The sequence below is a fragment of the Macaca fascicularis genome, chromosome 19, assembly GCF_037993035.2.
Source record: "Macaca fascicularis isolate 582-1 chromosome 19, T2T-MFA8v1.1".
In the NCBI taxonomy this organism is placed as follows: domain Eukaryota; kingdom Metazoa; phylum Chordata; class Mammalia; order Primates; family Cercopithecidae; genus Macaca; species Macaca fascicularis.
Window position 1 is genome coordinate 47,829,200 of NC_088393.1, and position 27,322 is coordinate 47,856,521.

The 27,322-nt window shown below is 51.5% G+C and overlaps 2 protein-coding genes across 9 annotated transcripts in view; one reads left to right on the forward strand and one right to left on the reverse strand.

The window, feature by feature from the left end:
* On the forward strand, positions 1-25,949 carry ITPKC (inositol-trisphosphate 3-kinase C). Of its 4 annotated transcripts, none has more exons than XM_045379205.2 (7): positions 1-1,179; positions 8,365-8,464; positions 12,091-12,304; positions 16,592-16,796; positions 21,039-21,140; positions 21,753-21,872; positions 24,452-25,949. In XM_045379205.2, exons 1-7 carry the CDS (start codon positions 25-27, stop codon positions 24,653-24,655), a joined length of 2,100 nt encoding a protein of 699 aa, XP_045235140.2. In that variant the 5' UTR covers positions 1-24; the 3' UTR covers positions 24,656-25,949. The 4 variants fall into 4 exon arrangements, 3 of the variants coding, with proteins under 3 accessions (XP_045235140.2, XP_045235141.2, XP_045235142.2); XM_045379206.2 differs by having other exon boundaries at positions 21,753-21,824; XM_045379207.2 differs by lacking the exon at positions 21,753-21,872.
* Positions 25,950-27,322, reverse strand: part of ACTMAP (actin maturation protease) — a 10,336-nt gene continuing 8,963 nt past the window's right edge. For all 5 annotated transcript variants that reach the window (XM_074023661.1, XM_074023660.1, XM_005589306.5 and 2 more), the window contains one exon: positions 25,950-27,279. In XM_074023661.1, coding sequence (XP_073879762.1) covers positions 27,207-27,279 — 73 coding nt within the window. In that variant the 3' untranslated portion in view covers positions 25,950-27,206. The remainder of the gene's footprint in view (positions 27,280-27,322) is intronic.

Consider the following 27,322-nt stretch of genomic DNA (forward strand, 5'->3'; position numbering starts at 1 on the left):
GAAGCCCGAACCGAAGGAGCGGGCATGAGGCGCTGCCCGTGCCGTGGGAGCCTGAGCGAGGCGGAGGCTGGGGCGCTGCCCGTGGCGGCCCGCATGGGACTAGAGGCGCCGCGAGGAGGGCGGCGGCGGCAGCCGGGACAGCAGCGACCTGGGCCCGGCGCAGGGGCCCCGGCGGGGCGGCCGGAGGGGGGCGGGCCCTGGGCCCGGACTGAGGGGTCCAGCCTCCACAGCGAGCCTGAGAGGGCCGGCCTCGGGCCTGCGCCCGGGACAGAGAGTTCGCAGACAGAATTCTGGACAGACGGACAGACTGAGCCCTCGGCAGCTGGCCTTGGAGTAGAGACCGAGAGGCCCAAGCAAAAGACGGAGCCAGACAGGTCCAGCCTCCGGACGCATCCAGAAAGGAGCTGGTCAGAGCTGGAGACGACCTGTCCTTGGACGGAGGCCGGGACAGATGGCCTTTGGACTGATCCGCGCAGGTCCGACCTCCAGTTTCAGCCCGAGGAGGCCAGCCCCTGGACACAGCCAGGGGTTGATAGGCCCTGGACAGAGCTGGAAACACATGGGTCACAGACTCAGCCAGAGAGGGTCAAGTCCTGGGCTGATAACCTCTGGACCCACCAGAACAGTTCCAACCTCCAGACTCACCCAGAAGGAGCCTGTCCCTCAAAAGAGCCAAGTGCTGATGGCTCCTGGAAAGAATTGTACACTGATGGCTCCAGGACACAACAGGATATTGAAGGTCCCTGGACAGAGCCGTACACTGATGGCTCCCAGAAAAAACAGGATACTGAAACAGCCAGGAAACAGCCTGGCACTGGTGGTTTCCAAACACAACAGGATACTGATGGCTCCTGGACACAACCTAGCACTGATGGTTCCCAGACAGCACCTGGGACAGACTGCCTCTTGGGAGAGCCTGAGGATGGCCCATTAGAGGAACCAGAACCTGAGGAATTGGTGACTCACCTGTACTCTGACCTGAAGTGTAGCCCTCTGTGCCCTGTGCCCCGCCTCATCATCACCCCTGAGACCCCAGAGCCTGAGGCCCAATCAGTGGGACCCCCCTCCCGGGTTGAGGGGGGCAGTGGCGGCTTCTCCTCTGCCTCTTCTTTCGACGAGTCTGAGGATGACGTGGTGGCCGGGGGCGGAGGTGCCAGCGATCCTGAGGACAGGTCTGGGGTGAGTGGGACCCATCCTGCCCTTTTGAGCCACATCCCCCAAAACTCCTTATTCCCCTGCCTTTGCTTAGGAAGTTCTCTACCCATTTACTCTTAGTTGCCCACCAGCAATTTCATCTCCAGGAACCTCTTCCATCCACTGACCTCCTCTCTCTGACAGCCAGGTTACTAATTCACTACAGGCACCCCCTTTTCATTCTCGCCTTTCCTCTGCCTGTACTGTCTCCACTCCTGGGGGTCTACAATGGAGGGCCACTGACCGACTTCATGGGGCCCCGGAGCCCTTGAAATTGTAGGGCCCTGAAATCATGGGGCCCCGGAGCCCCTGAAATTGCTGTGCGTGTTCACATACATTGTTGCAGTGAGGGTCTGACATCTGTCCCATCCTCTGGAATCTGAAGAACACTGGAATAGGGAGACAGGCAGGGTGCACTTTCTACCCCACATTTCTTAATCTGGGGCCTGTGGCTGCCTTAAAGGGTCACAGACCTTCACCACCCCTTAGCCCATTTGTATGTACATTTTTCTAGGGAGCAAAGCGATTCCCCCAGCTTTCATCAGATTAGCAAAAGGGCTGTGTGAAGTCCAAACGCCAAACGATCCTTGGCCTAGCCGGGAGCTCACCTGGTGTCCCCTGTGACCCTAGGTCCGCAAGGAGCCCCCCTGCACACTCTTGTTTACTTCATCCACCCTCACCCCCAGCTTGGGTGTGGCTCTCCCCTGGTGAATCAGGAGGGCTGGCGGGGCAGGTTGAGGGAGGGCGGGACAGAGCAGAGGCCGGCGTAAAACTGGAGAGCCTCACGTGGGGCTGGGAGCGGAGTCGGGAGTCCATCAGCTTGCCAGCTTGTCTGCTGAGGCCTCTCATTGCTCTGGGGCCCCTGGCTGGAGTCTGCTCTGAGCCCCCATCACCCCACATGCCTTCCTTGGGGACGTGTTCACACATGTGGCCCTAGCTGTGAGAGACAGACCTGCCTTAACCTGCCTGTGCCCGTGCGCAGAGGCTGACACTCCTGGGCCCCATTGCTTTTTTCTCTCTGCCTGCCCTCTCACTTCCTTGGCATCTCAGAACAGCTGGGCTGGAAGTGGGTGAATAATAATAATAATAATAATAATAACAACAACAACAACTAGCACTCACTCATGTTTAGCCCTGTGCTAAGTGTTGTGCTTTTATTAACTCACTCCTCACAGCAGTGCTAATGAGGTAGATGCTTTTTTTTTTTTTTTTTAATCTGAGACAGTCTCCCTCTGTTGCCCAGGCTGGAGTGCAGTGGTGTGATCCCGGCTCACTGCAGCCTTTGCTTCCCAGGTTCAAGTGATTCTCCTGCCTCAGCCTCCTGAGTAGCTGAGACACCAGGCACCCGCCATCACTCCTGGCTCATTTCTGTATTTTGAGTAGAGACGGGATTTCATCATGTTGGCCAGGCTGGCCTCAAAACTCCTGATCTCAAGTTATCCACCTGCCCTGGCCTCCCGAAGTGCTGGAATTACCGGCATGAGCCACTATGCCTGGCTGAGGTAGATACTATTATTATCCCATTTTACGGATGAGGAAACTGAGGCACAGAGAGGTCAAGTCACTTGTCCAAGGATATGCACCTTGGGAAATGCAGATTGGATTCTAATCCTTACTGTACACCAGGCACTGTTTTAAGTTTTTTCTTCTTCCTTTTTTTTTTTTTTTTTTTGGTCTTTTTTGTTGTTAAACTTTTTTCCTGTCATTTTTTATCTCAAAATAGCATCTGTCTTAATTAAGGGCTTTATATATGTTAACTTTGAATCCTTACGATAGCAGTGAGATTGTCTCCATTCAACAGATGGGGGCCAGGCTCAGTGGCCCAAACCTGTAATCCCAGCACTTTGGGAGGCCGAGGCAGGGGGATCATCTAAGGTCAGGAGTTCAAGACCAGCCTGGCCAACATGGTAAACCCTGTCTCTACTAAAATACAAAAATTAGCCAGGTATGTGATGGTGGGCACCCGTAATCCCAGCTACTCAGAGGCTGAGGCAGGAGAATCGCTTGAATGTGGGAGGCGGAGGTTGCAGTAGCCGAGATTGCACCACTGCCCTCCAACAGGGTGGTGGGTGACAGAGCAAGACTCGGTCTCAGAAAAAACAGATGGGGAAGCTGAGGCATAGAGAGGTGAGATTCTTTTTGCTTAGGGTTGGCCACATCAAGTCAGAGCCAGGATTCTAACTCAGTTCTGACTGAGCTTCAAACCCGTCATTTAAACTCTGCAGTGTGTGGATCTGTTCCTAACTTGTCTCCCTCCCAGGGCTCCCTATCTTCAGTTTTTTTCTCATCCTGCCAGAATCTGCCTCTATGGCCCAGCTCTGTCTGCTCAGGTGCCCTCTCTGAGAGCAGTCAGGGGCTCAGTGCTGCATTCAGAACCTCCGGTCTCCAGGCGCCTTCCCAGAATCGGCTTCCTTCCCTCCTCCTGACCCCCTCTGCTGTAACTAGGCCTGAGTACACGCTGTTCCTTGAACACCCTGCTGTCATCCTGCCTCCATGCATTGCTCAAGCCGTTCCCACTGCCCAGCATACTCTTGCTTCCTTCTCCCTTAATTTTGAAATCCCATCTGACCGTAAAGGCTCAGCTTCCTTTCTCTCTTTCCTCCTTCCTTCCTTCTCACCATGCTGTCCTTCTTTTTTTTTAATTGTGTTCCTTTTCTTTTTCTTTTTTTTGCTAGGGACGGGGTCTCGCTCTCTTGCCCAGGCTGGCCTTGAACTCCTGGGCTCCAGCGATCCTCCTGCCTCGGCCTCCCAAAGTGCTCGAATTACAGGTGTGCTATCCTGTTCTTCTACTCAGACAAAAATCACTCCCTAAGCCCGTACTATGTGTTTTGTCCTATGTTAACTTTGCTGGGGAAACAGCAGTGACCAAGACACTCATGGAGCTCCCAGGCCCATGAGAGACAGACCTATCAGCAGACGGTCACAGTTCAGAGTGGTCAGGAGGATGTGTGAGCCCAGAGGAGGTCACTGGCCAGACATAGGGTATCAGAGAGGGCTTCCTGGAGGACAGGGCATATAAGCTGAGGCCATCGTGAAAAAAGTCTGAGAAAGCCCAGATAAGCCATCAGATCTAACTTTTTTTTGTGGGGGTGGTGGTGAGGGACCGGAGTTTCACTCTGTTGCCCAGGCTGGAGTGCAATGGCGAGATCTTGGCTCACTGCAGCCTCGGCCTCCCAGATTCAAGTGATTCTCCTGCCTCGGCTTCCCAAGTAGCTGGGACTACAAGCGCACGCCACCACACCTGGCTAATTTTTGTATTTTTAGTAGAGACAGGTTTTCACTATGTTGGCCAGGCTGGTTCTGAGCTCCTGACCTGAGGTGATCCGCTCACTTCAGCCTCCCAAAGTGCTGGGATTACAAGCATGAGCCACTGTGCCTGGCCCAGAGCTAGCATAAAACAGAGAGAAGATATTAAATTTATGACTAAGGGGCCAGGTTCACTGCAGCCTTTGCTTCCTGGGTTCAAGTGATTCTCCTGCCTCAGCCTCCTGAGTAGCTGGGACACCAGGCGCCCGCCACCACTCCTGGCTCATTTCTGTATTTTGAGTAGATTATAAGCTCATGCCTATAATCCCAGCACTTGGGGAGGCTGAGGTGGGAAGATTGCTTGAGCCCAGAAATTTGAGACCACCCTGGGCAACATAGTGAGACCTCGTCTCTACTAAAAGGAAAAAAGAATTAGCCAGGTGTGGTGGTATATGCCTGTTTTCCAGCTAGTCGGGAGGCTAAAGCAGGAGGATCACTTGAGCCTGGGAGGCAGAGGTTGCAGTGAGCCACGATCACACCTCTGCACTCCAGCCTGGGCAACAGAGTGAGATCCTGTCTCCAAAAAAAAAAAAAAAAAAATTACGATTAAAAAAGTCTCGACTAACATCCTTCAGTCCAAGCATCAAAGAATGTTTCTGGAGCATCTTTTGTGTGCCAGGCCATGTGCTGGGGACATAATCATAACCATGACAACCCCAGTCTCTGCCCTCATGAGCTTGTAGTGCAGCAAGAGTATAGGGGATAAGCTCCAAGGCACTGGGATCCAACCAGAGGTAGAACCCCAGCGCTGTGTGGGGTGATGCTAGGTAAGTGGCTTCACCTCTCAGACCCTCTGTTTCCTCCTCTGTAACACTGAGACCATAATCTCCCTGGGGTTGTGTTTTTAGAAATTAAGTAGGTTGTGGCACACTAAGTCTTTGTCATTGTGCCTGGAATGTTCCAGGTACTTAGTAAACAGGAACCTTTATTAATCATCTTTTCCCCAGGGCTGGCAGCTGGATTGGGGAGGGACTAGCCCTTCCTGAACCCTGAAGTCCAACACCCTGACTCCCTCTCAAGCTTCCCACTGTCCCAGAGATGTCTGCTAGGTGGCTGGGTTCTGAGGGGGCTGGAGAGATGAACACGCCCCTGATCCTGGGGTAGGAGGGGGATGAGCCATACAACTTCCTTCTCTGGAGGTGACCTACTCTCCCAGTACTTGCTAAGGGACTTGACGTGCTTGTGGAGCACAGAAGGTATTCCTGTGTGTGTATATATGTTCATGAATCAGACACTACCCCGTCTCAAAAAGCTCATAGTGGCCGGGCGCGGTGGCTCACGCCTGTAATCCCAGCACTTTGGGAGGCTGAGGCGGGCAGATCACAAGGTCAGGAGATTGAGACCATCCTGGCAAACATGGTGAAACCCCGTCTATACTAAAAATACAAAAAAAAATTAGCCGGGTGTGGTGGCAGGCGTCTGTAGTCCCAGCTTCTCAGGAAGCTGAGGCAGGAGAATGGCATGAACCCAGGAGGTGGCAGAGCTTGCAGTGAGCGGAGATCGCACCACTGCACTCCAACCCGGGTGACAGAGCGAAACTCCGTCTCAAAAAATAAAAAAAAAAAAAAAAGCTTATAATTTAGTCAGCATGATACAACAAAATCCCTGTTTTCTGTTTGCTTCTCTAGTTTTCTTTCTTTCATATTTTTTTGAGTCAGGGTCTCGCTCTGTCACCCAGGTTGGAGTGCAGTGGCACAATCACTGCTCACTGTAGCCTCGCCCTCCTGGGCTCAAGTGATCCTCCCGCCTCAGCCTCCCAAGTTGGGGCTACAGGTGCATGCCACCACGCCTGGCTAATTTTTAAATATTTTGCAGAGACGGGGTCTTACTATGTTGCCCAAGCTGGCCTCAATCTTCTGGGCTCAGTGATCCTCCCACCTTGGTTTCCCAGTGTTGAGATTTACAGGCGTAAGTCACCGTACCCACTGCTTCTGTGGTTTCCTTTGTTCTCTGTCTCTTTCTTTCTCTACTTCTATTCATCTTTTTCTTTTTATCATTACTTTGTATCTTTCTCTTTTAGTCTTCCTATATTTGTTTTTCTTTGTTTGTTTGTTTCTTTGTTTTTGAGACAGTCTTGCTCTGTTGCCCAGGCTGGAGTGCAGTGGTGTGTTCTTGGCTCACCGCAACCTCCGCCTCCTGGGTTCAAACGACTCTGGTGCCTCAGCCTCCCGAGTAGCTGGGACTACAGGTGTGCACCACCACACCCGGCTAATTTTTGTGTTTTTAGTAGAGATGGGGTTTCACCATGTTGGCCAGGCAGGTCTCAAACTCCTGACCTCAGGTGATCTGCCTGCCTCAGCCTCCCAAAGTGCTGGGATTACAGGCATGAGCTACCACACCAGGCCTATTTCTTTCTCTTTTAGCAATTCTATACCTGTTTCTGCATTAGTCAGGGTAGGTCAGGATTTTCTGTAGTAACAAACAGCCCCCAAATCTTAGTGACTTAGAACAGCAAAGGATTATTTTGGTTTATATTACACATTGGTCACAGGTCAGTGGTGGGTCAGGGGCTCTGCTTCATGCTGTCTTCACTCAGGGGCCCAGGCTGAGGGAGCTTCCATTTCTCTTCTTACTCCCTCACCCACAGGGGAACAAACGTGGAGAGTCATAAACTGGTTCTTAAGGCTCCTACCCAAAAGTGACACACCTGCTCACAGTTTATTGGCCAAAGCAAGGCCAGGTGTGGTGGCTCACACCTATAATCCCTGCACTTTGGAGACCAAGATAGGAGGATTGCATGAGGCCAGGAGATCAAGACCAGCCTGGGCAACATAGCAAGATGTCGTGAAATAGACGGGCCTGGTGGTACATGCCTGTAGTCCTGGCTACTCAGGAGGCTGGGATGGGAGGATCGCTTGAGTTGGAGGTTACAGTGAGCTGTGATGGCGCCATTGTACTGCAGTCTGGGTGACAGAGTGACACCCAGTCTCTAAAAATGAAAACAAAACAAAACAAAAAAGCACAACAATCCCCAGTTCAGGAGGGCAGGGGAGTCCCTGGACTAGTAGCTGGAGCTATGTGGTAAACGTCTCTCATGACTGCCACAGTCTCTGTCGCTGTCCATGTCTCTCTGTGTCTGTTTCTGTCTCTCTCTGTGGCCCATCTCCATCCATCAACTCCTGCGTCTATCGTTTTCCCCAGAAGATCTGACCTGGTTTAGGGACAGAGATGGGGCTTTCAAGATTTGGGACTGGGCCCGACATAATGGCTCACACCTGTAACCCCAACACTTTGGGAGACTGAGGCAGGCAGATTGCTTGAGGTCAGGAGTTTGAGAGTAGCTTGGGCAACATGGTGAATCCCTGTCTCTACTAAAAGTACAAAAATTAACCAGGTGTGGTGGCATGCACCTGTAGTCCCAGCTACTCAGGAGGGTGAGGCAGGAGGATCACTTGAGCCTGGGAGGCAGAGGTTGCCGTTAGCCAAGATCGCATCACTATACTCCAGACTAGGTGACAGAGCGAGACCCTGTCTCAATTAAAAAAAAAAAAAGATTTGGGACTGTGTATGTGCAGTGGAAGATATAGGGGTTGGTCGTTATCACAACAAAACCTAGTCTATTCTTACTCATGAGATCCTTACTCATAAGAGAAAGACAGAGAGACATAGTGACAAAGAAAGTGATGACAGAGAGGGAGAAATGGACAAAGAATTTCCCATATTTTACTGAGGGCTTTAGGTGATCTTGTGATAGATGAACTAAGTGGGCCTCACTTACCCCAACAAGCCTGGGAACAGTGATCCCAGGAAGCCTCCAGCCCTGGAAAGACTGCGGGTCCCCCTTCGTTCCTGCTCATGGCAGCACCCCTAGCCCCTGCCTTCCCTGGCCTTGGCCCTGACCCCGCCCTGCTCTGCCCGCTACAGAGCAAACCCTGGAAGAAGCTGAAGACAGTTCTGAAGTATTCGCCCTTCGTGGTCTCCTTCCGAAAACACTACCCCTGGGTCCAGCTTTCCGGACATGCTGGTGAGTGGGGCGGTGGTGGGCGGGGCTGGGCAGAGTCTCCTGGGCCAGGGAAAGGGATGTTCTCTGTAGTTTAGTTCCCCCACCTAGTGATGGGCTTGGTGACAGTCCCTGCCTTATGGGACTGTTATGGGCAGTGCTTAGGCCTGGGCCTGGCCCTTTGTATGTCAGGAACAGAGGGCTATTCCCTGTTATTCTGGTGGAGAGAGGGAGCTTCAACTGTGGGGACAGATGGGCCTGGGCTCAAACCCTAGTTCTGCTCTGTATTCATGGGTGACTTTGGGCAAGTTACTTTGCTTTACTGGGCCTCAGCTGCCCCATCTGTTAATGTGGAGATAATGTTACGTCCCTTGCAGGGTTAACTGAAGAGTTAAAATCAAAATGTATATAAAGAGTGAGGCCGGGCACGGTGGCTTACGTCTGTAATCCCAGCACTTTGGCAGGCCAAGACAGGAGGATCGCTTGAGCCCAGGAGTTCAAGACCAACCTGGGCAATATAGTGAGACACCGTTTCAATTAAAAAAAAAAGACTGGCTGAGCGCGGTGGCTCATGCCTGTAATCCCAGCACTTTGGGAGGCCGAGGCGGGTGGATCATGAGGTCAGGAGATTGAGACCATCTTGGCTAACACGGTGAAACCCCATCTCTACTAAAAATACAAAAAATTAGCTGGGCGTGGTGGCAGGTGCCTGTAGTCCCAGCTACTCGGGAGGCTGAGGCAGGAGAATGGCATGAACCCGGGAGGCGGAGCTTGCAGTGAGTGGAGATAGCACCACTGCACTCCAGCCTGGGCGACAGAGCAAGGCTGTCTCAAAAAATAAAAAATAAATAAAATAAAATAATTTTTTTTTTTTTTTTTTTTTTTGAGACGGAGTCTCGCTCTGTCTCCCAGGCTGGAGTGCAGTGGCCGGATCTCAGCTCACTGCAAGCTCCGCCTCCCGGGTCCACGCCATTCTCCTGCCTCAGCCTCCCGAGTAGCTGGGACTACAGGCGCCCGCCACCTCACCCGGCTAGTTTTTTTTTGTATTTTTTAGTAGAGACGGGGTTTCACCGTGTTAGCCAGGATGGTCTCGATCTCCTGACCTCATGATCCACCCGTCTCGGCCTCCCAAAGTGCTGGGATTACAGTCTTGAGCCACCGCGCCCGGCCTAAAATAAAATAATTAAAAAACAAAACCCAAAAACCCCAAAACTTAGTGATGGTTAAAAAAAAAAACTTAGTAGACTAAAACAACCATTTTATTAACCTCAAAAGTTTTGGGTCAGCAATTCAGACAGGATGGCAGGGATGGCTTTTCAATGCTCCACAATATCTGGGAACTCAGCTACGGACACCTGGAGGCTACAAGCTGAAAACTTTTGGAGGTTCATTCACTTACATGCCTGGTGATTGACGCTGGCTATCGGCTGGGGTCTCAGATGAGGCTGCCACCTGGAAAGCCTATACGTGGCTTTGCCATGTGGCTACTTGAGCTTCCTCACAGTATGGTGGCCTCAGAGTACTCAGATTTCTAACAAGACAGTTCAGCACTGCCTTGAAGGTAAGTGTCTCTGCCAACAGAAGTCATACAGTAGCACTTCTGCCATAAACCCTCCCATATTTAATGGGAGAGCAATATATTTTTTATATATTCATTTAATTTTGACATAGGATCTCACTGTTGCCCAGGCTGGAGTGCAGTGGTGCAATCATAGCTCATTGTAGCTTTGAACTCCTGACCTCAAAGGATCCTCCCACTTCAACCTCCCAGAGTGTTGGAATTATAGGCATGAGCCACTGCACCCAGTTTGGGAGAGCAATTAAGAGTATACTCCTTGATGGGAAAATTGTAGAAGAGCAGGATCAGGAGTGAGTCTGAGACCCACTGAGATCAGGAGATACTGTCGTAGCCAACTTTGGAAAATGTAATCCAGGCTGGACATAATCACAGCACTTTGGGAGGCTGAGATGGGAGGATCATTTGAGGCCAGGAATTTGAGACCAGCCTGGGCAACATAGCAACACTCCCCTCACCCGGCATTACAATTAAAAAAAAAAAAAAATTAGCTGGGTGTGCTGGGGGTGCACATCTGTACTCCCAGCTACTCTGGAGGTTGAGGTGGATCACCTGAGTCTAGGAGCTTGAGGCTTCACTGAGCTATGATTGCACCACTGCATTTTAGCCTGGGTGACAGAGTAAGATCCTCTCAAATAAAAAAAGAAAAAGAAAATATAATCTGAAAATACAGCTTGCCACAAGAAGAAGTTAGAATTATTATAATCTATACTCTCTGCATGGTCCAGGAAATGCTTGATCTATAAATTAACTTAAATAGGCCCTGGTTGTTAGCACCTTGGGACTTCAGGCAGTAGCAAAAGCAAATCCACTCGAGAGTGATGCTCTGGACTTAGATCTCACAGGATTCCAATCACAGATGATCACATGTGTATAATCAAAAATTATAAAACACATGAGGACATCCTGTGCTGGGAACAGGACTTGGTTTAAGCAACAGAGAACAAAAATTGACCCTTTCCTTACCGGCCCCTGGCCAAGACTGTTAAGAGTTGCAGGCCGAGGCCGGGCGCGGTGGCTCAAGCCTGTAATCCCAGCACTTTGGGAGGCCGAGACGGGCGGATCACGAGGTCAGGAGATCGAGACCATCCTGGCTAACACGGTGAAACCCCGTCTCTACTAAAAAATACAAAAAACTAGCCGGGCGAGGTGGCGGGCGCCTGTAGTCCCAGCTACTTGGGAGGCTGAGGCAGGAGAATGGTCTAAACCCGGGAGGCGGAGCTTGCAGTGAGCTGAGATCCGGCCACTGCACCCCAGCCTGGGCGACAGAGCGAGACTCTGTCTCAAAAGAAAAAAAAAAAAAAAGAGTTGCAGACCAGGCGCAGTGGCTCACGCCTGTAATCCCAGCACTCTGGGAGGCCGAGGCGAGTGGATCACCTGAGGTCAGGAGTTCAAGACCAGCCTGACCAGCAAGGTGAAACCCCATCTCCACTAAAAATACAAAAATTAGGTGGGCTTGGTGGTGTGCGCCTGTAATCCCAGCTACTTGCAGGGCTGAGGCCAGAGAATTGCTTGAACCCGGGAGACGGAGGTTGCAGTGAGCTGAGATCGCACCACTGCACTCCAGCCTGGGCAACAGAGTGGGACTCCATTTCAATAAAATAAAATAAAATCGGCCCGGCACGGTGGCTCACGCCTGTAATCCCAGCACTTTGGGAGGCTGAGGCGGGTTGATCACGAGGGCAGGAGATCGAGACCATCCTGGCTAACGTGGTGAAACCCCGTCTCTACTAAAAATACAAAAAAAATTAGGCGGGTGTGGTGGCAGGCGCCTATAGTCTTAGCTACTTGGGAGGCTGAGGCAGAAGAATGTAGTAAACCGGGGAGGCGGAGCTTGCAGTGAGCCAAGATCACACCACTGCACTGCAGCCTGGGCAACAGAGCAAGACTCCATCTCAAAAATAAAATAAAATCTTAAAATCATTAAAAAAAAAAAAAAGTTGCAGGGAGAAAGAGCATTGCAGGAGGGTCGGGCAAGATAATGGTGACCAGGATCTGACCTGAACAGGGAGCTGCGGGGAGGTTCTCTTCCTGATCCAGTTCCTGATCCTCTCATTTATTCTACCATCTTTAGGGAACTTCCAGGCAGGAGAGGATGGTCGGATTCTGAAACGTTTCTGTCAGTGTGAGCAGCGCAGCCTGGAGCAGCTGATGAAAGACCCGCTGCGACCTTTCGTGCCTGCCTACTATGGCATGGTGCTGCAGGATGGCCAGACCTTCAACCAGATGGAAGACCTCCTGGCTGACTTCGAGGGCCCCTCCATTATGGACTGCAAGATGGGCAGCAGGTGGGGCTGGGGCAGCCCTGACGCAGGGGTGGAGGGCAGGGGGTGGGCATTCTTGAAAATACTGGCCAGGCGCGGTGGCTCACACCTTTAATCCTAGTGCTTTCGGAGGCTGAGGCGGGTGGATCACATGAGGTCTGGAGTTCCAAACCAGCCTGGCCAACATGGTGAAACCCTGTCTCTCTACTAAAAATACAAAAAAATTAGCCGAGTGTGGTGGCGCATGCCTGTAATGCCAGCTACTTAGGAGGCTGAGGCAGGAGAATTGCTTGAACCTGGGAGATGAAGGTTGCAGTGAGCTGAGATCGAGCCACTGCACTCCAGCCTGGGCAACAAGAGTGAAACCCTGTCTCAAAAAAAAGAAAGAAAGAAAGAAAGAAAACAGTGCCAAGTTCATTTTCAAAGTGGTTGTACCAGTGTACCTTCCCACCACCATGTATGATTCTCACCGGTGCTTGGTACTGTCTGTTTTATTAACTTAAACCATTCCAATGGGTTTGGAATAGGATCCCTTTTTTTTTTTTCTCTTTGAGACAGAGTCTTACTCTGTCGCCCAGGCTGGAGTGCAGTGACATGATGTCACTGCAACCTCCACCTCCTGGGTTCAAGTGATTCTCCCGTGTAAACCCCCCAAGTAGCTGGGATTCCAGGCGTCCGCCACCACACCTGGCTAATTTTTGTATTATTAGTAGAGATGGAGTTTCACCATGTTGGCCAGGCTGGTCTGGAGTTCCTGACCTCAGATGATCCACCCACCTCGGCCTCCCAGAGTGCTGGGATTATAGGCATGAGCCACTGAGTCTGGTCTGCAAGAAGTGAACTCTAATTACTTTCTCAAGCTGGGCTCAGTGGCTCTCACCTATAATCCCAACGCTCTTGGAGGCTATATACACACACACACACACACACAGATACACACACGCACAGATACACACACAGTCTTCAAATCTCCCATTTCACTCTTTTAGTAGTCTTTTGATAAACATATTTTGATTAACAAAATAGTATTTGTATTATTATTATTTTTTGAGACAGAGTCTCGCTGTGTTGCCCCAGCTGAAGTACAGTAGCATGCTCATAGCTCGCTGTAGCCTTGAACTCCTAGGCTCAGGCAGTCCTCTCACCTTAGCCTCCAGAGTAGCTGGGACTATAGGTATGTCCCACCAGGTTTGGCTATATTTTATTTTTTATAGAGACATGGTCTCCCTGTACTGTCCAGGACGGTCTTGAACTCCTGAACTCAAGTGATCCTCCTTCTTCTGCCCCCTGAGTAGCTGGGACTATAGGTGCATACTGTCACACTTAGCTAATTTTCAACTTTTTTTTTTTGTCTTTTTTTTTTTTTTTTTTTTCCTTTTTGTGGAGAACGGGGTCTCGCTATATTACCCAGGCAGGTCTCGAACTCCTGGGCTCAAGCTATCCTCCTGCCTCTGCCTCCTTGAGAGCTGGGATTACAGGCGTGAGCCACCGCGCCCGGCCTAATTTTCAACTTTTTGTAGAGACAGGCTGTTTAGAAAAGCTCTGAAACCCTGCTTTTCCGTTCTCACACCACTGCCACAACAATGACAGCACAGAAGGCTTCTGTGACCAAATGTGTCAGTTTTTTAACCCCACTCACCAAGCAACAGACACCAGCTGGATGTCCTCCAATTCAATTCCCACACCATCTACCTGGAAATAGTGTCAGATTCCACAGGTTGGGGACTCAGTCCCCAAGACTGCCCCCCAGCTATAGACACCAGTCATAAGTCCAGGCCTTCGGAACTTCTGACTGATTGGCTCCAAGTTGGAGTTCCCATGTCCTCCTCTTTGGGTTCAAATAATTTGCTGGAGTGGCTCAAAGAACTCAGGGGAACACTTACTTACCTTTACTGGTTTAATATAATGCAGGGGTCCCCAACCCCTAGGCCGCGGCCCAGTCCCTGTCCATGACCTCTTAGGAACAGGGCCCCACCGCCCCACCGTAGGAGGCCAGTGAGCGTTACCGCCTGAACTCCACCTCCTGTCAGACCAGCTGTGGCAGGAGATTCTCTGGAGGGCTAACCCTGTTGTGAACTGTGCCTGCAAGGGATCTAGATTGTATGCTCCTGTGAGAATCTAACTGATGCTCGATGAGCTGAGGTAGAACAGTTTCATCCAGAAACCATCCCCCTCACAGTCTATGGGAAAAATTGTCTTCTACAAAACCAGTCCCTGGTGCCAAAAAGGTTGGGTGCTGCTACAGAGGATACTGCAAAAGATGAAGAGATGTGTAGAGCAAGGTATGGGGAAAGGGGTGTGCAGGTTTTTTTTTTTTTTTTTTTTTTTTTGAGACGGAGTCTTGCTCTGTCACCCAGGCTGGAGTACAGTGGCCGGATCTCAGCTCACTGCAAGCTCCTCCTCCTCTCGGGTTCATGCCATTCTCCTGCCTCAGCCTCCCGAGTAGCTGGGACTACAGGCACCCGCCACTTCGCCCGGCTAGTTTTTTGTATTTTTTAGTAGAGACGGGGTTTCACCGTGTTAGCCAGGATGGTCTCGATCTCCTGACCTCGTGATCCGCCCGTCTCGGCCTCCCAAAGTGCTGGGATTACAGGCTTGAGCCACCGCGCCCGGCCTTTTTTTTTTTTTTTTGAGATGGAGTCTCGCTCTATTGCCCAGGCTGGAGTGCAGTGGCGCAAGCTCCGCTCACTGCAAGCTCCGCCTCCTGGGTTCCCGCCATTCTCCTGCCTCAGCCTCCCCAGTAGCTAGGACTACAGGTGCCCGCCACCATTTTTTTGTGTTTTTAGTAGAGATGGGGTTTCACCTTGTAGCCAGGATAGTATCGACTTCCTGACCTCGTGATCCACCCACCTTGGCCTCCCAAAGTGCTGGGATTACTGTGAGCCACCGTGCCCGGCCCAATCCTTGGGTTTTTATGGAGGCTTTATGACACAGCATTCCTTCCCCCAGGGTATAGGGTGGGATCCTCTCTGGGGAGGGTCCTAAGACCCACAGTCAGGAAGATGGGGAAAGATTAGAGTCCTGCCTTGGGGCAGGTGAAAGGAGGGCAGGAATAGGGCAGAGAGATTCCAGTTTCTTGAGGCCAGCTCCTGAGATCTAACACACCCAAAATTATAACAAAAGACTGTGGCGGGGCGCAGTGGCTCATGCCTGTAATCCCAGCACCTTGGGAGGCCAAGGCAGACAGATCACTTGAGGCCAGGAATTAAAGACAAGCCTGGACAACATGGTGAAACCCTGACTCTACTAAAAAAATACAAAAATTTGTCAGGTGTAGTGGTGCACTCTTATAATCCCAGCTACTTGGGGAGGCTGAGGTGGGAGGATCACTTGAACCCAGGAGGTGGAAGTAGCAGTGAGCCAAGTTCACGCCACTGTACTCCAGCCTAGGTGACAGAGCAAGACTCTGTCTCAAAAAAAAAAAGCCTGGGCGCAGAGGCTCACACTTGTAAATGAAAGACTGAGGCAGGCAGATCACGAGGTCGGGAGTTCGAGACCAGCCTGGCCAACATTGTGAAATCCCATCTCTACTAAAAATAAAATTACCTGGGTGTGGTGGCGGGCACCTGTAGTCCAAGCTACTCGGGAGGCTGAAGCAGGAGAATCACTTGAACCTGGGAGGCAGAGGTTGCAGTGAACCGAGATCATCGCCATTGCACTGTAGCTGGGCGTCAAAAAAAAAAAAAAAGATTGTAACAAGGACTATGGGAGTTACAAGCCAGGAACTATGGACGGAAACCAATATACATTGTAACTAACACCACACAGGGTCTAGCTGTGTTGCCCAGGCTGATCTTGACTTTCTGGGCTCAAATGAACCTCCTGCCTTGGCCTCCCAAAGTGTTGGGATTATAAGTGTGAACCACTGCACCTGGCCCTACCTTTAATTTAGTCCAGTTTGTTGGTTTTTTTCATTGTGTTTAAGAAATCTTTTCCTATTCCAAGATCATGCAAATATTGTGTTTTCTTCTACAAGCTTTATTGTTTTAGCTATCACATTTAGACCTACGTTCCAGCTAGAATTAATATTTGTGTGTGTGGGAGGTAGGGATCAGGTACACTTTTTTCCATATGGATATCCTGTTGACCCAGCACTGTTTATTGAAAAGACTTCCCTTTCCCCACTGAATTGCAGTGCCTTGTCATAAACTGCACAACTCTACGTGTGTATCTCTGTGGACTCTGTTGTATTCCGTGTGTTGATTTGCCCATTCTTGTGTCTCACCGTGGCTTTATGTCTTATTATCAGGAAGGTTAAGCCCTCCAGTTTGTTCTACGTAATTTCCTTTGTCACATCCTCTGTGTGCTCAGGACCTACCTGGAAGAGGAGCTAGTGAAGGCACGGGAACGTCCCCGTCCCCGGAAGGACATGTATGAGAAGATGGTGGCTGTGGACCCTGGGGCCCCTACCCCTGAGGAGCATGCCCAGGGTGCGGTCACCAAGCCCCGCTACATGCAGTGGAGGGAAACCATGAGCTCCACCTCCACCCTGGGCTTCCGGATCGAGGGCATCAAGGTGAGGACCAGGAACCGCCTGTCCTGTCCTGGGAAGGCCTATAGCCAGATCCCAGGCAGGGCTTCTTGAGCAAAGCTGGGAGAGAGTGCAGGAGATGGTGGGGGATGAAAGGCAGCCTCTTTCTTACCCCTACACGCATCAGAGCCCATGTTCTGTTTATCCATCTGCCTGAGCATCTCCTGAGTCCATCTTTTCCTCCTCTCCTTCTCCATAGTCATGTCCTAGTCCAGCCCCATCTTCTCCTGCCTTGATCTCCCTGGGCATCCCAGCCCTGGTCTCCCTGCAGCACAAGAACTGGAGGCATCCCTTTCCCCCAGTTATGGAGAAGGTTTCTCTTTTTCTTTCTTGCATTCCTTTTTCTTTGGCAAATTAAATATAATTGTTTGAATAGGCCAGGCATGGTGGCTCATGCCTGTAATCCCAGCACTTTGGGAGACCAAGGCAGGAGGATTGCTTGAGGCCGGGAGTAGTTCAGGACTAAGCTGGCCAACATAGGGAGCCTCTGTTTCTAGAAGAAAAAAAAAATGGTTTGAATAGCTAGTCACACAGTTCAAAAGTCAAAATAATATTATAAAAAGGTAAATGTGGAGGAATTTCTCTCCCAACTCTGCTGCTGTCCTTCCCATTCTGTCCCTCTACCCCTCTACCTGCTCATGGGGAACCACTTTATCAGTTTCTCGTATTTCTTTTCTTTTTTTTTTTTTTTTTGAGACGGAGTCTCACGCTGTTGCCCAGGCTGGAGTGCAGTGGCACCATCTCGGCTCACTGCAAGCTCCGCCTCCCGGGTTCCCGCCATTCTCCTGCCTCAGCCTCCTGAGTAGCTGGGACTACAGGCGCCCGCCACCGCGCCCGGCTAATTTTTTGTATTTTTAGTAGAGACGGGGTTTCACTGTGGTCTCGATCTCCTGATCTTGTGATCCGCCCGCCTCGGCCTCCCAAAGTGCTGGGATTACAGGCTTGAGCCACCGCGCCCGGCAGTTTCTCGTATTTCTTCCTGTTAGTGCAAGTAAACAGAATTGTAGATCCAAAATGTTCCTCGGTACACATACTGACTGGTACTTGGCTATTTTCACTTAATAGTAACATCCTGGAGAGTTTTCCACATCATTCCATAGAAAGCCTCCTCTTTCTTACGGTTTTTCTTCCCCCCACAGCTATGTAACACTGTTTTTTTTTTTTTTTTTGAGTCAGAGTCTCGCTCTGTCGCCCAGGCCGGAGTGCAGTGGTGCGATCTCAGCTCACGGCAAGCTCCGCCTCCCAGGTTCACACCATTCTCCTGCCTCAGCCTCCCAAGTAGCTGGGACTACAGGTGCTCACCACCACGCCCAGCTAATTTTTTGTATTTTTAGTAGAGACAGGGTTTCACCGTGTTAGCCAGGATGGTATCTATCTCCTGACCTCGTGATCCACCCGCGTCGGCCTCCCAAAGTGCTGGGATTACAGGCGTGAGCCACCGTGCCTGGCCTGCACTGTTTTTGTGACTGTGCCTGGTCCCCTATAGACAGACACCTGGGTTGTTTCCATTTTTTGCCATTAGCAGGCCTCAAAGAATCACTTTGTACATAAGACATTTTGCAAGTATGCAGATTGAGCTGTAGATTTCCAGAAGCTGGACTCCTGGGTCAAAGATTATAGGCGTGGGTAATTTGCTAGAGATGATCAAACTTCCGCTAGAGATGATCAAACTTCCGCCACCGCACATCCCACCAGCAGTGTATGAGAATGCCTGTTGCAGATCCGACCATGCCAGTCTCCTGTTCAGAACCCTTCTGTGGCTCCCTAGTACCTTGAAGCAAAGTTCCATAGCCTGTAGGGCCCTCTAGAATCTAGCCTCGTCTCTTTCTCTCATTCTTTTTTTTTTTTTTTTTTTTGAGAAAGAGTCTCATCTTTCACCCAGGCTAAAATGCCATGGCACAATCTCAACTCACCTCCACCTCTTGGGTTCAAGCGATTCTCCCCCCTCAGCTTCCTGACTCAATGTGATTACTGGCATGCACTACCATGCCTGGCTAATTTTGTTTTTGTTTTTGTTTTTGTTTTTTGGGACAGAGTCTCGCTCTGTCACCCAGGCTAGAGTGCAGTGGTATGATCTTAGCTCACTGCAAACCTCCACTTCCCGGGTTCAAACAATTCTTCTGCCTCAGCCTCCCAAGTAGCTGGGATTACAGGTGTGCGCCACTGCTCCTGGCTAATTTTTGTATTTTTAGTAGAGACAGGGTTTGACCATATTGGCCAGGCTGGTCTTGAACTCCTAACCATGTGATCCGCCCGCCTCGGCCTCCCAAAGGGCTGAAATTACAGGCGTGAACCACTGCACCCAGCCTATTGTTTGTATTTGTAAGAGAAACGGGGTTTCACTATGTTGACCAGGCTGATCTTGAACTCCTGGCCTCAAGTGATCTGCCTGCCTTAGCCTCCCAAAGTGCCGGGATTATAGGCGTGAGCCACCACACCCAGCCTCTCATTCCTCTCTTTTCATGTACCTTCAGGCACAGTGAAGCACTTTCATTTACTTGAAATAGGCTTGCTTTTTCCTGCCACAAGACCTCTGCACCCCTTTACCAGGAATGCTCTTCCCTCTATTTTATTTTATTTTATTTTATTTTTGAGACAGGGTCTCACTCTGTCGTCACCCAGGCTGGAGTACAGTGGCGTGATCACAGCTCACTGCAGCCTCAATCTCCTAAACTCAAGCAATCCCCCCACCTCAGCCTCCTGAGTAGCTGGGACACAGGTACATGCCACCACACCCTGGTCTCTTCCACCTGTGTCTCCTGGTCTGGTTGATTCTCAGTCATTTTTCTGTCTCCTTTCAAATTTTACTTCCTCAGGGAAGCCCTCCCTGATTTCGATTCTACTAGATCAGGGTCCCCCCTTTACCTCCTCATAGCTCCTTATACTCTTTCATTATTATTTTCTTCCTTTCTGATCATCTTAATCAGTGTCTCCCCCCTCATCTGACTGCGTCTGTCCTGTTACCCCCTATTGCCAAGTGCCCACATAGCACCTGGCATAGTGTGGCAGATGACTTAGGTGGGTTCTCTGAGTCCCACTCAAACATAACAGATAACATTAGTCTCATTAGTCTCAAATAACTATGTGCCAGGCACTGTGCTGTGCATCCTACACACCTGGTCTCCTCTAATCCTTACACCAGCCTTAGCAAGTAGACACCAACACAATTCCCATTTTCCAGATGAGGAAACTGAGGCTGAGGCAGGTGAAATGACTTAAGACCCTCCAGCTAGAAAAGAGCAGAGTCACGGCCGGGCGCAGTGGCTCACGCCTGTAATCCCAGCACTTTGGAAGGCTGAGGCAGGCGGATCACGAGGTCAGGAGATGAGACTATCCTGGCTAATATGGTGAAACCCTGCCTCTACTAAAAATACAAAAAAATTAGCTGGGTGTGGTGGCAGGCACCTGTGGTCCCGGCTACTCAGGAGGCTGAGACAGGAGAATGGCGTGAACCCAGGAGGCAGAGCTTGCAGTGAGATTTCACCACTGTACTCCAGCCTGGGTGACAGAGTTAGACTCCATCTCAAAAAAAAAAAAAAAAAAAAAGAGCAGAGTCACGATTCAAAGGCAGCTCCACCCTGCTCCAAAGCCCACTTTGCTAGACGGGTTCAACCAGGAGGTTCAAGGTTGGAAGGGTGTGGAAGGACTGGGCTCAGGCATGTGACCTGGGGCTGGGTGGAGCTGGGGCTGGGCAGGTAGGCTGGCTTCCTCCTCTGGCAGCAAGCGTGCAGGCAGGTGGGTGGCCCTGGAAAGTTGCCTTTTTTGAGACGGAGTCTTACTCTGTCACCCAGGCTGGAATGTAGTGGTGCAGTCTCTGCTCACTGCAACCTCTGCCTCCTGGGTTCAAGTGATTTTCCTGTCTCAGCCTCCCGACTACCTGGGATTACAGGTGCCTGCCACCACACTTGGCTAATTTTTTGTATTTTTAGTAGAGACGGGGTTTCACCATGTTGGCCAGGCTGGTAGTGAACTCCTGACCTCAAGTGATCCTCCTGCCTCTGCCTCCCAAAGCGCTAGGATTACAGGCATGATCCCAAACCTGGGACCACAGGTGCATACTACCATACCAGGCCTTTTTGTTTTTTTTTTTTTAATGGGGTCTTGCTATGTTGCCCAGGCTGGTCTTGGCCACTGTGCCTGGCCTCCTGGGAGGTATTTGAGGTTGCTGGGTATTGGGCGTGGGAAGGAAAAGGCCATGACCCTGCCCCTCCACACCCTGCCCTACAGAAGGCAGATGGGACCTGCAACACCAACTTCAAGAAGACACAGGCACTGGAGCAGGTGACAAAGGTGCTGGAGGACTTCGTGGATGGAGACCACATCATCCTGGTGAGTGGGCCACCTGTGTCCCAGAAAGTAGCAGCTTAAGACAGCCTCTATTTATTCTTGCTCCAAAGTCAGTGGTCTTCTGCTTTGGGTGGGGCTGGACTGATACCAGCTGGCTTTGCTCTGTCTGAGGTCAGCTGGTGGCTTGGCAAGGCTGGCTGGTCCAGGGTGGCCCTAGTCCCAGCTCTGCCGGTTGGCTCATGACTTGGCCGCATGTCTCTTGATAGCAGGATGGCCTGGGCTTGTTCTCACAGTGGAGGCAGGGGGCCAAGAGAACAAGTAAAAATGCAAGGCCTCTTGTTGCCTGGGCTCAGAATGGCCACCATCATTTCTGCCGTTCAGCAAGTCATGTGACCCAGCCTGGATCGAAGGGGGTCGGGAGACAGACTCCGCCTCTGGATGGGAGTGGAGATTCATGGAATCCAGCACTTTTCTCCATGCCACCTTGATGAATCCAAGCCTTCACTCTCCGCCCTGTCTTCCCCATGGCTCCCGCATTCCATCCTGGCTAGAGCCTGCCTACTCCTTTGGGGGAATGGGGTGAGGTCAGAGCTCAAGGTGGTCAAGGCCCCACAAAGTCCCCATGCTAACCAAGGAACCCTCCCTGTCACACAGCAAAAGTACGTGGCACGCCTAGAAGAACTTCGTGAAGCTCTGGAGATCTCCCCCTTCTTCAAGACCCACGAGGTGCGAGCCCTTGCTGCCGTGGGTGGAGATAGGGGTGTCGGGGTCCAGGTACATGGAGGGGAAACCATTGATGAGTTACAGGTCAAAAGATATAAAAAGGGGCTGGGTGTGGTGGCCCACACCTGTAATACCAGCACTTTGGGAGGCTGAAGTGGGAGGATTGCTGGAGCCCAGGAGTGCCAAGACCAGCCTGGGCAACATAGCAAGACCCTGTCTCTATTTAAAAAAAAAAAAAAATGCTGGGTGCAGGGGCTCATGCCTGTAATCCCAGCACTTTGGGAAGCCAAGGCAGGCAGATCACCCGAGGTCGGGAGTTCGAGGCCAGCTTGACTAACATGGGGAAACTCCGTCTCTACTAAAAATACAAAATTAGCCAGGTGTGGTGGCACATGCCTGTAATCCCAGCTACTCGGGAGGCTGAGGCAGGAGAATCTCTTGAACCCGGGAGGTGGAGGTTGTGGTGAGCCGAGATCATGTCATTGCACTCCAACCTGGGCAATGAGCAAAATTCTGCCTCAAAAATAAATAAATAAAATAAAATAAAAACAGCGTCTACTGAGAGCTGACTGTGCCAACCACTGGGAGGCACCTGATGAGTAGGGGCTGGTACCATCATCCTGATTCTACAGAGGAGGAAACCAGTCATCAGTAGCAGTCCACGAGGCCTGAGAAGTCACTGTCTCTTTCTAAGTGAAGGCATTATCCAATTCTAGTTTTTAAAATTTTTGTTTTGGTCAGAGTCAGGGTCTCACTGTGTTGCCCAGGCAGGAGTGCAGTGGCGCAATCATAGGTCACTATAGTGTCGATCTCCTGGGCTCAAGTGATCCTCCTGCCTGGGCCACGTGTCACTGGAAGTACAAGTGTGCACTACCATGACCAGCACACGATCCAATTCTTTAGTCTCTGCCAGGCTCTCTTCACTCATTCTGGATCCTGAAGGCATTTGAGTTTGCACTGTGGCTTAGCAAAGGCCAGGCACAGTGGCTCATGCCTGTAATTCCAGCACTTTGGGAAGTTGAGGCGGGAGGATTGCTTGAGCTCAGGAGTTTGAGACCAGCCTGGGCGATATAGTGAGACCTTGTCCCTTGTCTCTCTTTTTTTTTTTTTTTGAGACAGAGTCTCGCTCTGTCACCCAGGCTGGAGTGCAGAGGTGCACTCTTGGCCCACTACAAGCTCCACCTCCTGGGTTCATGCCATTCTCCTGCCTCAGCCTCCCGAGTAGCTGGGACTGCAGGTGCCCGCGACCATGCCTGGCTAATTTTTGTATTTTTAGTAGAGACGGGGTTTCACCGTGTTGACTAGCATGGTCTCAATCTCCTGACCTCATGATCTGCCCTCCTCAGCCTCCCAAAGTGCTGAGATTACAGGCGTGAGCCACTCTGCCTGGCCTTATATTTAAAAAAAAAGAAAAAAAAGCTGCCAGGAGCAGTGGCTCACGCCTGTAATCCCAACACTTTGGGAGGCTGAGGCGGGCGGATCACGAGGTCAGGAGATCGAGACCATCCTGGCTGACATGGTGAAACCCCGTCTCTACTAAAACATACAAAAAATTAGCCGGGCTTAGTGGTGGGCACCTATAGTCTCAGCTGCTCGGAAGGCTAAGGCAGGAGAATGGCGTGAACCCGGGAGGCGGAGCTTGCAGTGAGCTGAGATTGCGCCACTGTACTCCAGCCTGGGCGACAGAGCGAAACTCCATCTTAACAACAACAAAAAAAATTAGCCGGAAATCACTTGAACCCAGCAGGTGGAGGTTGCAGTGAGCTGAGATTGTGCCACTGCACTCCAGCCTGGGCAACAGAGTAAGGCTCTGTCTCAAAAAAAAAAAGAAGGAAAAAAACCAAAGGCATGGTGATGCATGCCTGTAGCCTCAGCTACTCAGGAGGCTGAGGCAGGAGGAGGGCTTGAGTCCAGGAGGTCAAGGCTGCAGTGCATTTTGATCATGCCTCACACTGAACATTTGCTGTGTATTTGCTATGTACCAAGCACTGTCTTAAGCACTTAATGTAGATTAATTCATACATATAACATGCCCAGCAACCTCTGAGGTAAATGATCCTACAGTCAACCCCTTATCCTCAGATGATCTCTTCCAGTCCCCCAGCAGATGCCACGAACTGTGGATGGTACTGAACTATAGACTGTGTTTTCTTAGTCTGACAACCAAGGTGGTTCCTAGGTGACTCGTGGGTGGGTGGCAGATACAGCACGGACACGCTGGACAAAGGGATGATTCACATCCCAGGTGGTATGGAGCAGGATGGCACGAGATTTCATCACAGTACTTAGGACGGTATGCAACTTAAAACTTATGCATTGTTTATTTCTGGAATTTTCCATTTAATATTTTTGGATCACAGTTGACTGAGAGTAACTAAAACCAAAGAAAATGAAACCACTGACTGGGGACTAACTGTATTACTCTTACTCTATATATGAGGACGCAGAACTACAGAGAGGTTAAGACACCTGCCCAAGGCTGCACAGCCAGGAGGTGGCACAGCCAGGATCTGAATCAGGTAGCCAGGCTCCAGGGTTCATGCTGTCAGCCACCCGGCTCTGCTGCCTGTAAAGAAGGGACCTTGGCCAGTGCCTGCTCCTTCCTTAACCTCCCGTCTCTCCCCCGGCAGGTGGTAGGCAGCTCCCTCCTCTTCGTGCACGACCACACCGGCCTGGCCAAGGTCTGGATGATCGACTTCGGCAAGACGGTGGCCTTGCCCGACCACCAGACGCTCAGCCACAGGCTGCCCTGGGCTGAGGGCAACCGTGAGGACGGCTACCTCTGGGGCCTGGACAACATGATCTGCCTCCTGCAGGGGCTGGCACAGAGCTGAGCTGCTCAGCCACCGCCAGGTTTAATTGGATGGTGCCAGTCTGGCTGGAGGAGCCCTGAGATGCCATGGGGGGCCTGAGGTTGGCCATGGGGGAGCTGGCCTCCAGGGACGGGAGAGATTGTGTCATGTGCCACATGAGACCAACGTGGAAAGGTCTGAAGGGCCCTGGGAGATCAGGTAGCACCTGGCCCCATCATGATGCAGGGGCAATGGGGACCTGGAAGGAACACGATGAGGCAGTGAGTCAGAAAAGCCAGAACGGGGTCCCCCGATCTGCTGGGAAGGCTTCTGAGGGGCTGCCCTGAGAGCATTCAGTTCAGATGTCACAGGGTGTGGCGTGACAGGGTGCCTGTGGACACATGAATCACTTCTAACCTGCCTCCCTGTCAGCCTCCAGGCTGCCAGCTGGCTGAGGTCTGGGACTGGGTCGGGCTCACCTGTGGCGCCTCAGCGGGTCAGGCATCGTTGGTGAACAGATGCAGGCGCTGCTGGACCATCTAGGGAGAGTGACAGTCCACGTCTTCACCGGGGAGCCGTTTCAGTGCCGAGCGACAAGAGGCTCAGAGGGCATAACCCCATGGGACTGGATGCAGCCTGAGGGCTGATACCACTGGGCGGTATCCTGCCCTGCTGTGGCCCTGTGGGATCCTCCATGCCCCTCAGAGGACCCTGCTGACCTCCTGCAGACCCAAACCACCGCCACATCTGTGCCAGCACTGTGACAGTACTTCACTCCTCTGTGCACCAGATCCGGCCTCAGGACTTCCACCTCCTGCCTGACCCCCAGGCTTCTCTCTCCTTTCTCCTAGCAAACTGCAGTGGCAGAAAGGAGGTTCAGAGGCTGGGAAAGTGGGTCTCCCCCTGCGACTCAAGAGCTGCTGCACTCAGGAGGGCCCCATCCAATCCCGGGCCGCTGCAGGGAAAAGCACTGGGTGTGTGTCAGAGGCGCAGGGTGGGTGGGGCTGCCAGCCACGACCCTGGCCTGCAGCCTGATTCAAACCAAAGACTATAGAACCCTGGGGTGTGGCTAAGGCCCCTCCAGCACGCATAGCCAGGTCTTCCTGGCCCTTGAGGCTGGGCTGATGGACAGGCACCTACCTCTTCCCTAAGCTGAAGCTCCCACACTTTCTTCCAGGGCTGAGGAGACGCTCTCCTTTTCTACTGACCATCTTGATACTTATTTATACGAGAGGCAGTTGCTGCACGGGGTAATACTGGGAAGCAGGGGGCAGAATGGCTCTGCTGAGCCTCCTGCCAGTGACAACACCCCAATAAACAGGACATTCAGAGCCAATGTTGTAGAGCTTTTTATTTTGCATCTGGAGTGTATTTGGGCACTTGGGCTGGGTGGGGTAACAGGATAATGAGCAGTTTGGGAAAGAGGCAGGCTCCAAGCAGGCTGTTTCACTCACTTGGCACTCACTGGGTGGCTATTCTTGTGCCTGGATGTGTTACAATGCAGGGGACACAGTAGTGACCAAGGCTGCTCCAAGCCCTGGCTGGGATGGGGGATGCACAGGCAGGCTGCTCAGGGCTGGGATGGTGGACACGCATCCTCTTTACCCTGATCACTGGTTAGAAATATTGCACTGTGGCTTGGCGCAGTGGCTTACACCTGTCATCCCAGCACTTTGGGAGGCCGAGGCGGGTAGATCAGTTGAGGTCAGGAGTTCGAGACCAGCCTGGCCAACATGGCAAAGCCCTGTCTCTACTAAAAATACAAAAAGTTGGCGAGGCATCGTGGTGCATGCCTGTAATCCCAGCTACTTGGGGGCTGAGGCAAGAGAATCACTTGAACCTGGGAAGTGGAGGCTGGAGTGAGCCGAGATCACGCCACTGCACTCCAGCCTGGATGACAGAATGAGACTCCATCTCAGAAAAAAAAAAAAAAAAAAAAGGCAACACTGCTCTGTGCAGTTTCCCTAAATGACACAGGCTTGGTTAGGGACAGAGAAGTGATCCAGACAGGCCTGTTCCTCCTACTTCAGAGTGGAGAGGTCAGGTATTCACGAAGCTAGTAATCACACACACTCACTAGTTTATATGGGTGGACAGGAAAGTTTGTGGTCAGCACCATCATGTTCAGGGAGCCAGGAGACAGCCTGGCTGAGAGACACTAACTACCTAGCTTGCATCCTGACCCTGCCACGTGCTAGTCATGTGACCTCAGGCCAGCGATTCTACTTCTCCAGGCCTGTCTTGCCATCTGTCAAATCGGGTCCATCTAGCACCCCCCTTACAAGGTTGTCAGACCTGCTAACACAGGTAGAGGGGCTGGCACAGGTAACTGCTCCCAGTTAAAACTGTGAAGATATGAGGTTCCGGGGGCGGGGGGTGTCTTGACTGGGGCTGGGGACTCTTCCCTGAGGTAGTGATACCTGAGCCTCGATGGAGAAGTTACGGAATGATCCTCAGCAGAGGGCTGGGGTGGGCCTCAATGGTCTGGGGATTTGAACAACACTTCAGGGATCTGAAAGGCCAGTATGACTGGTAGGTGGCAAGTGTGAGGAAGAGACTGGGCTAAGGGGGGGTGAGCTGAGGCTGGCGCAGTTCAGTGTCCCTGTCCTGTGAGCAGCAGAGGGCCCAGGCTCCTTAGATGTCTCGTGAGGTGACAGAGGCGGTCCCTAGTAAGAAACGGATGCAACATTCAGATGGGAGAGGCAGGCC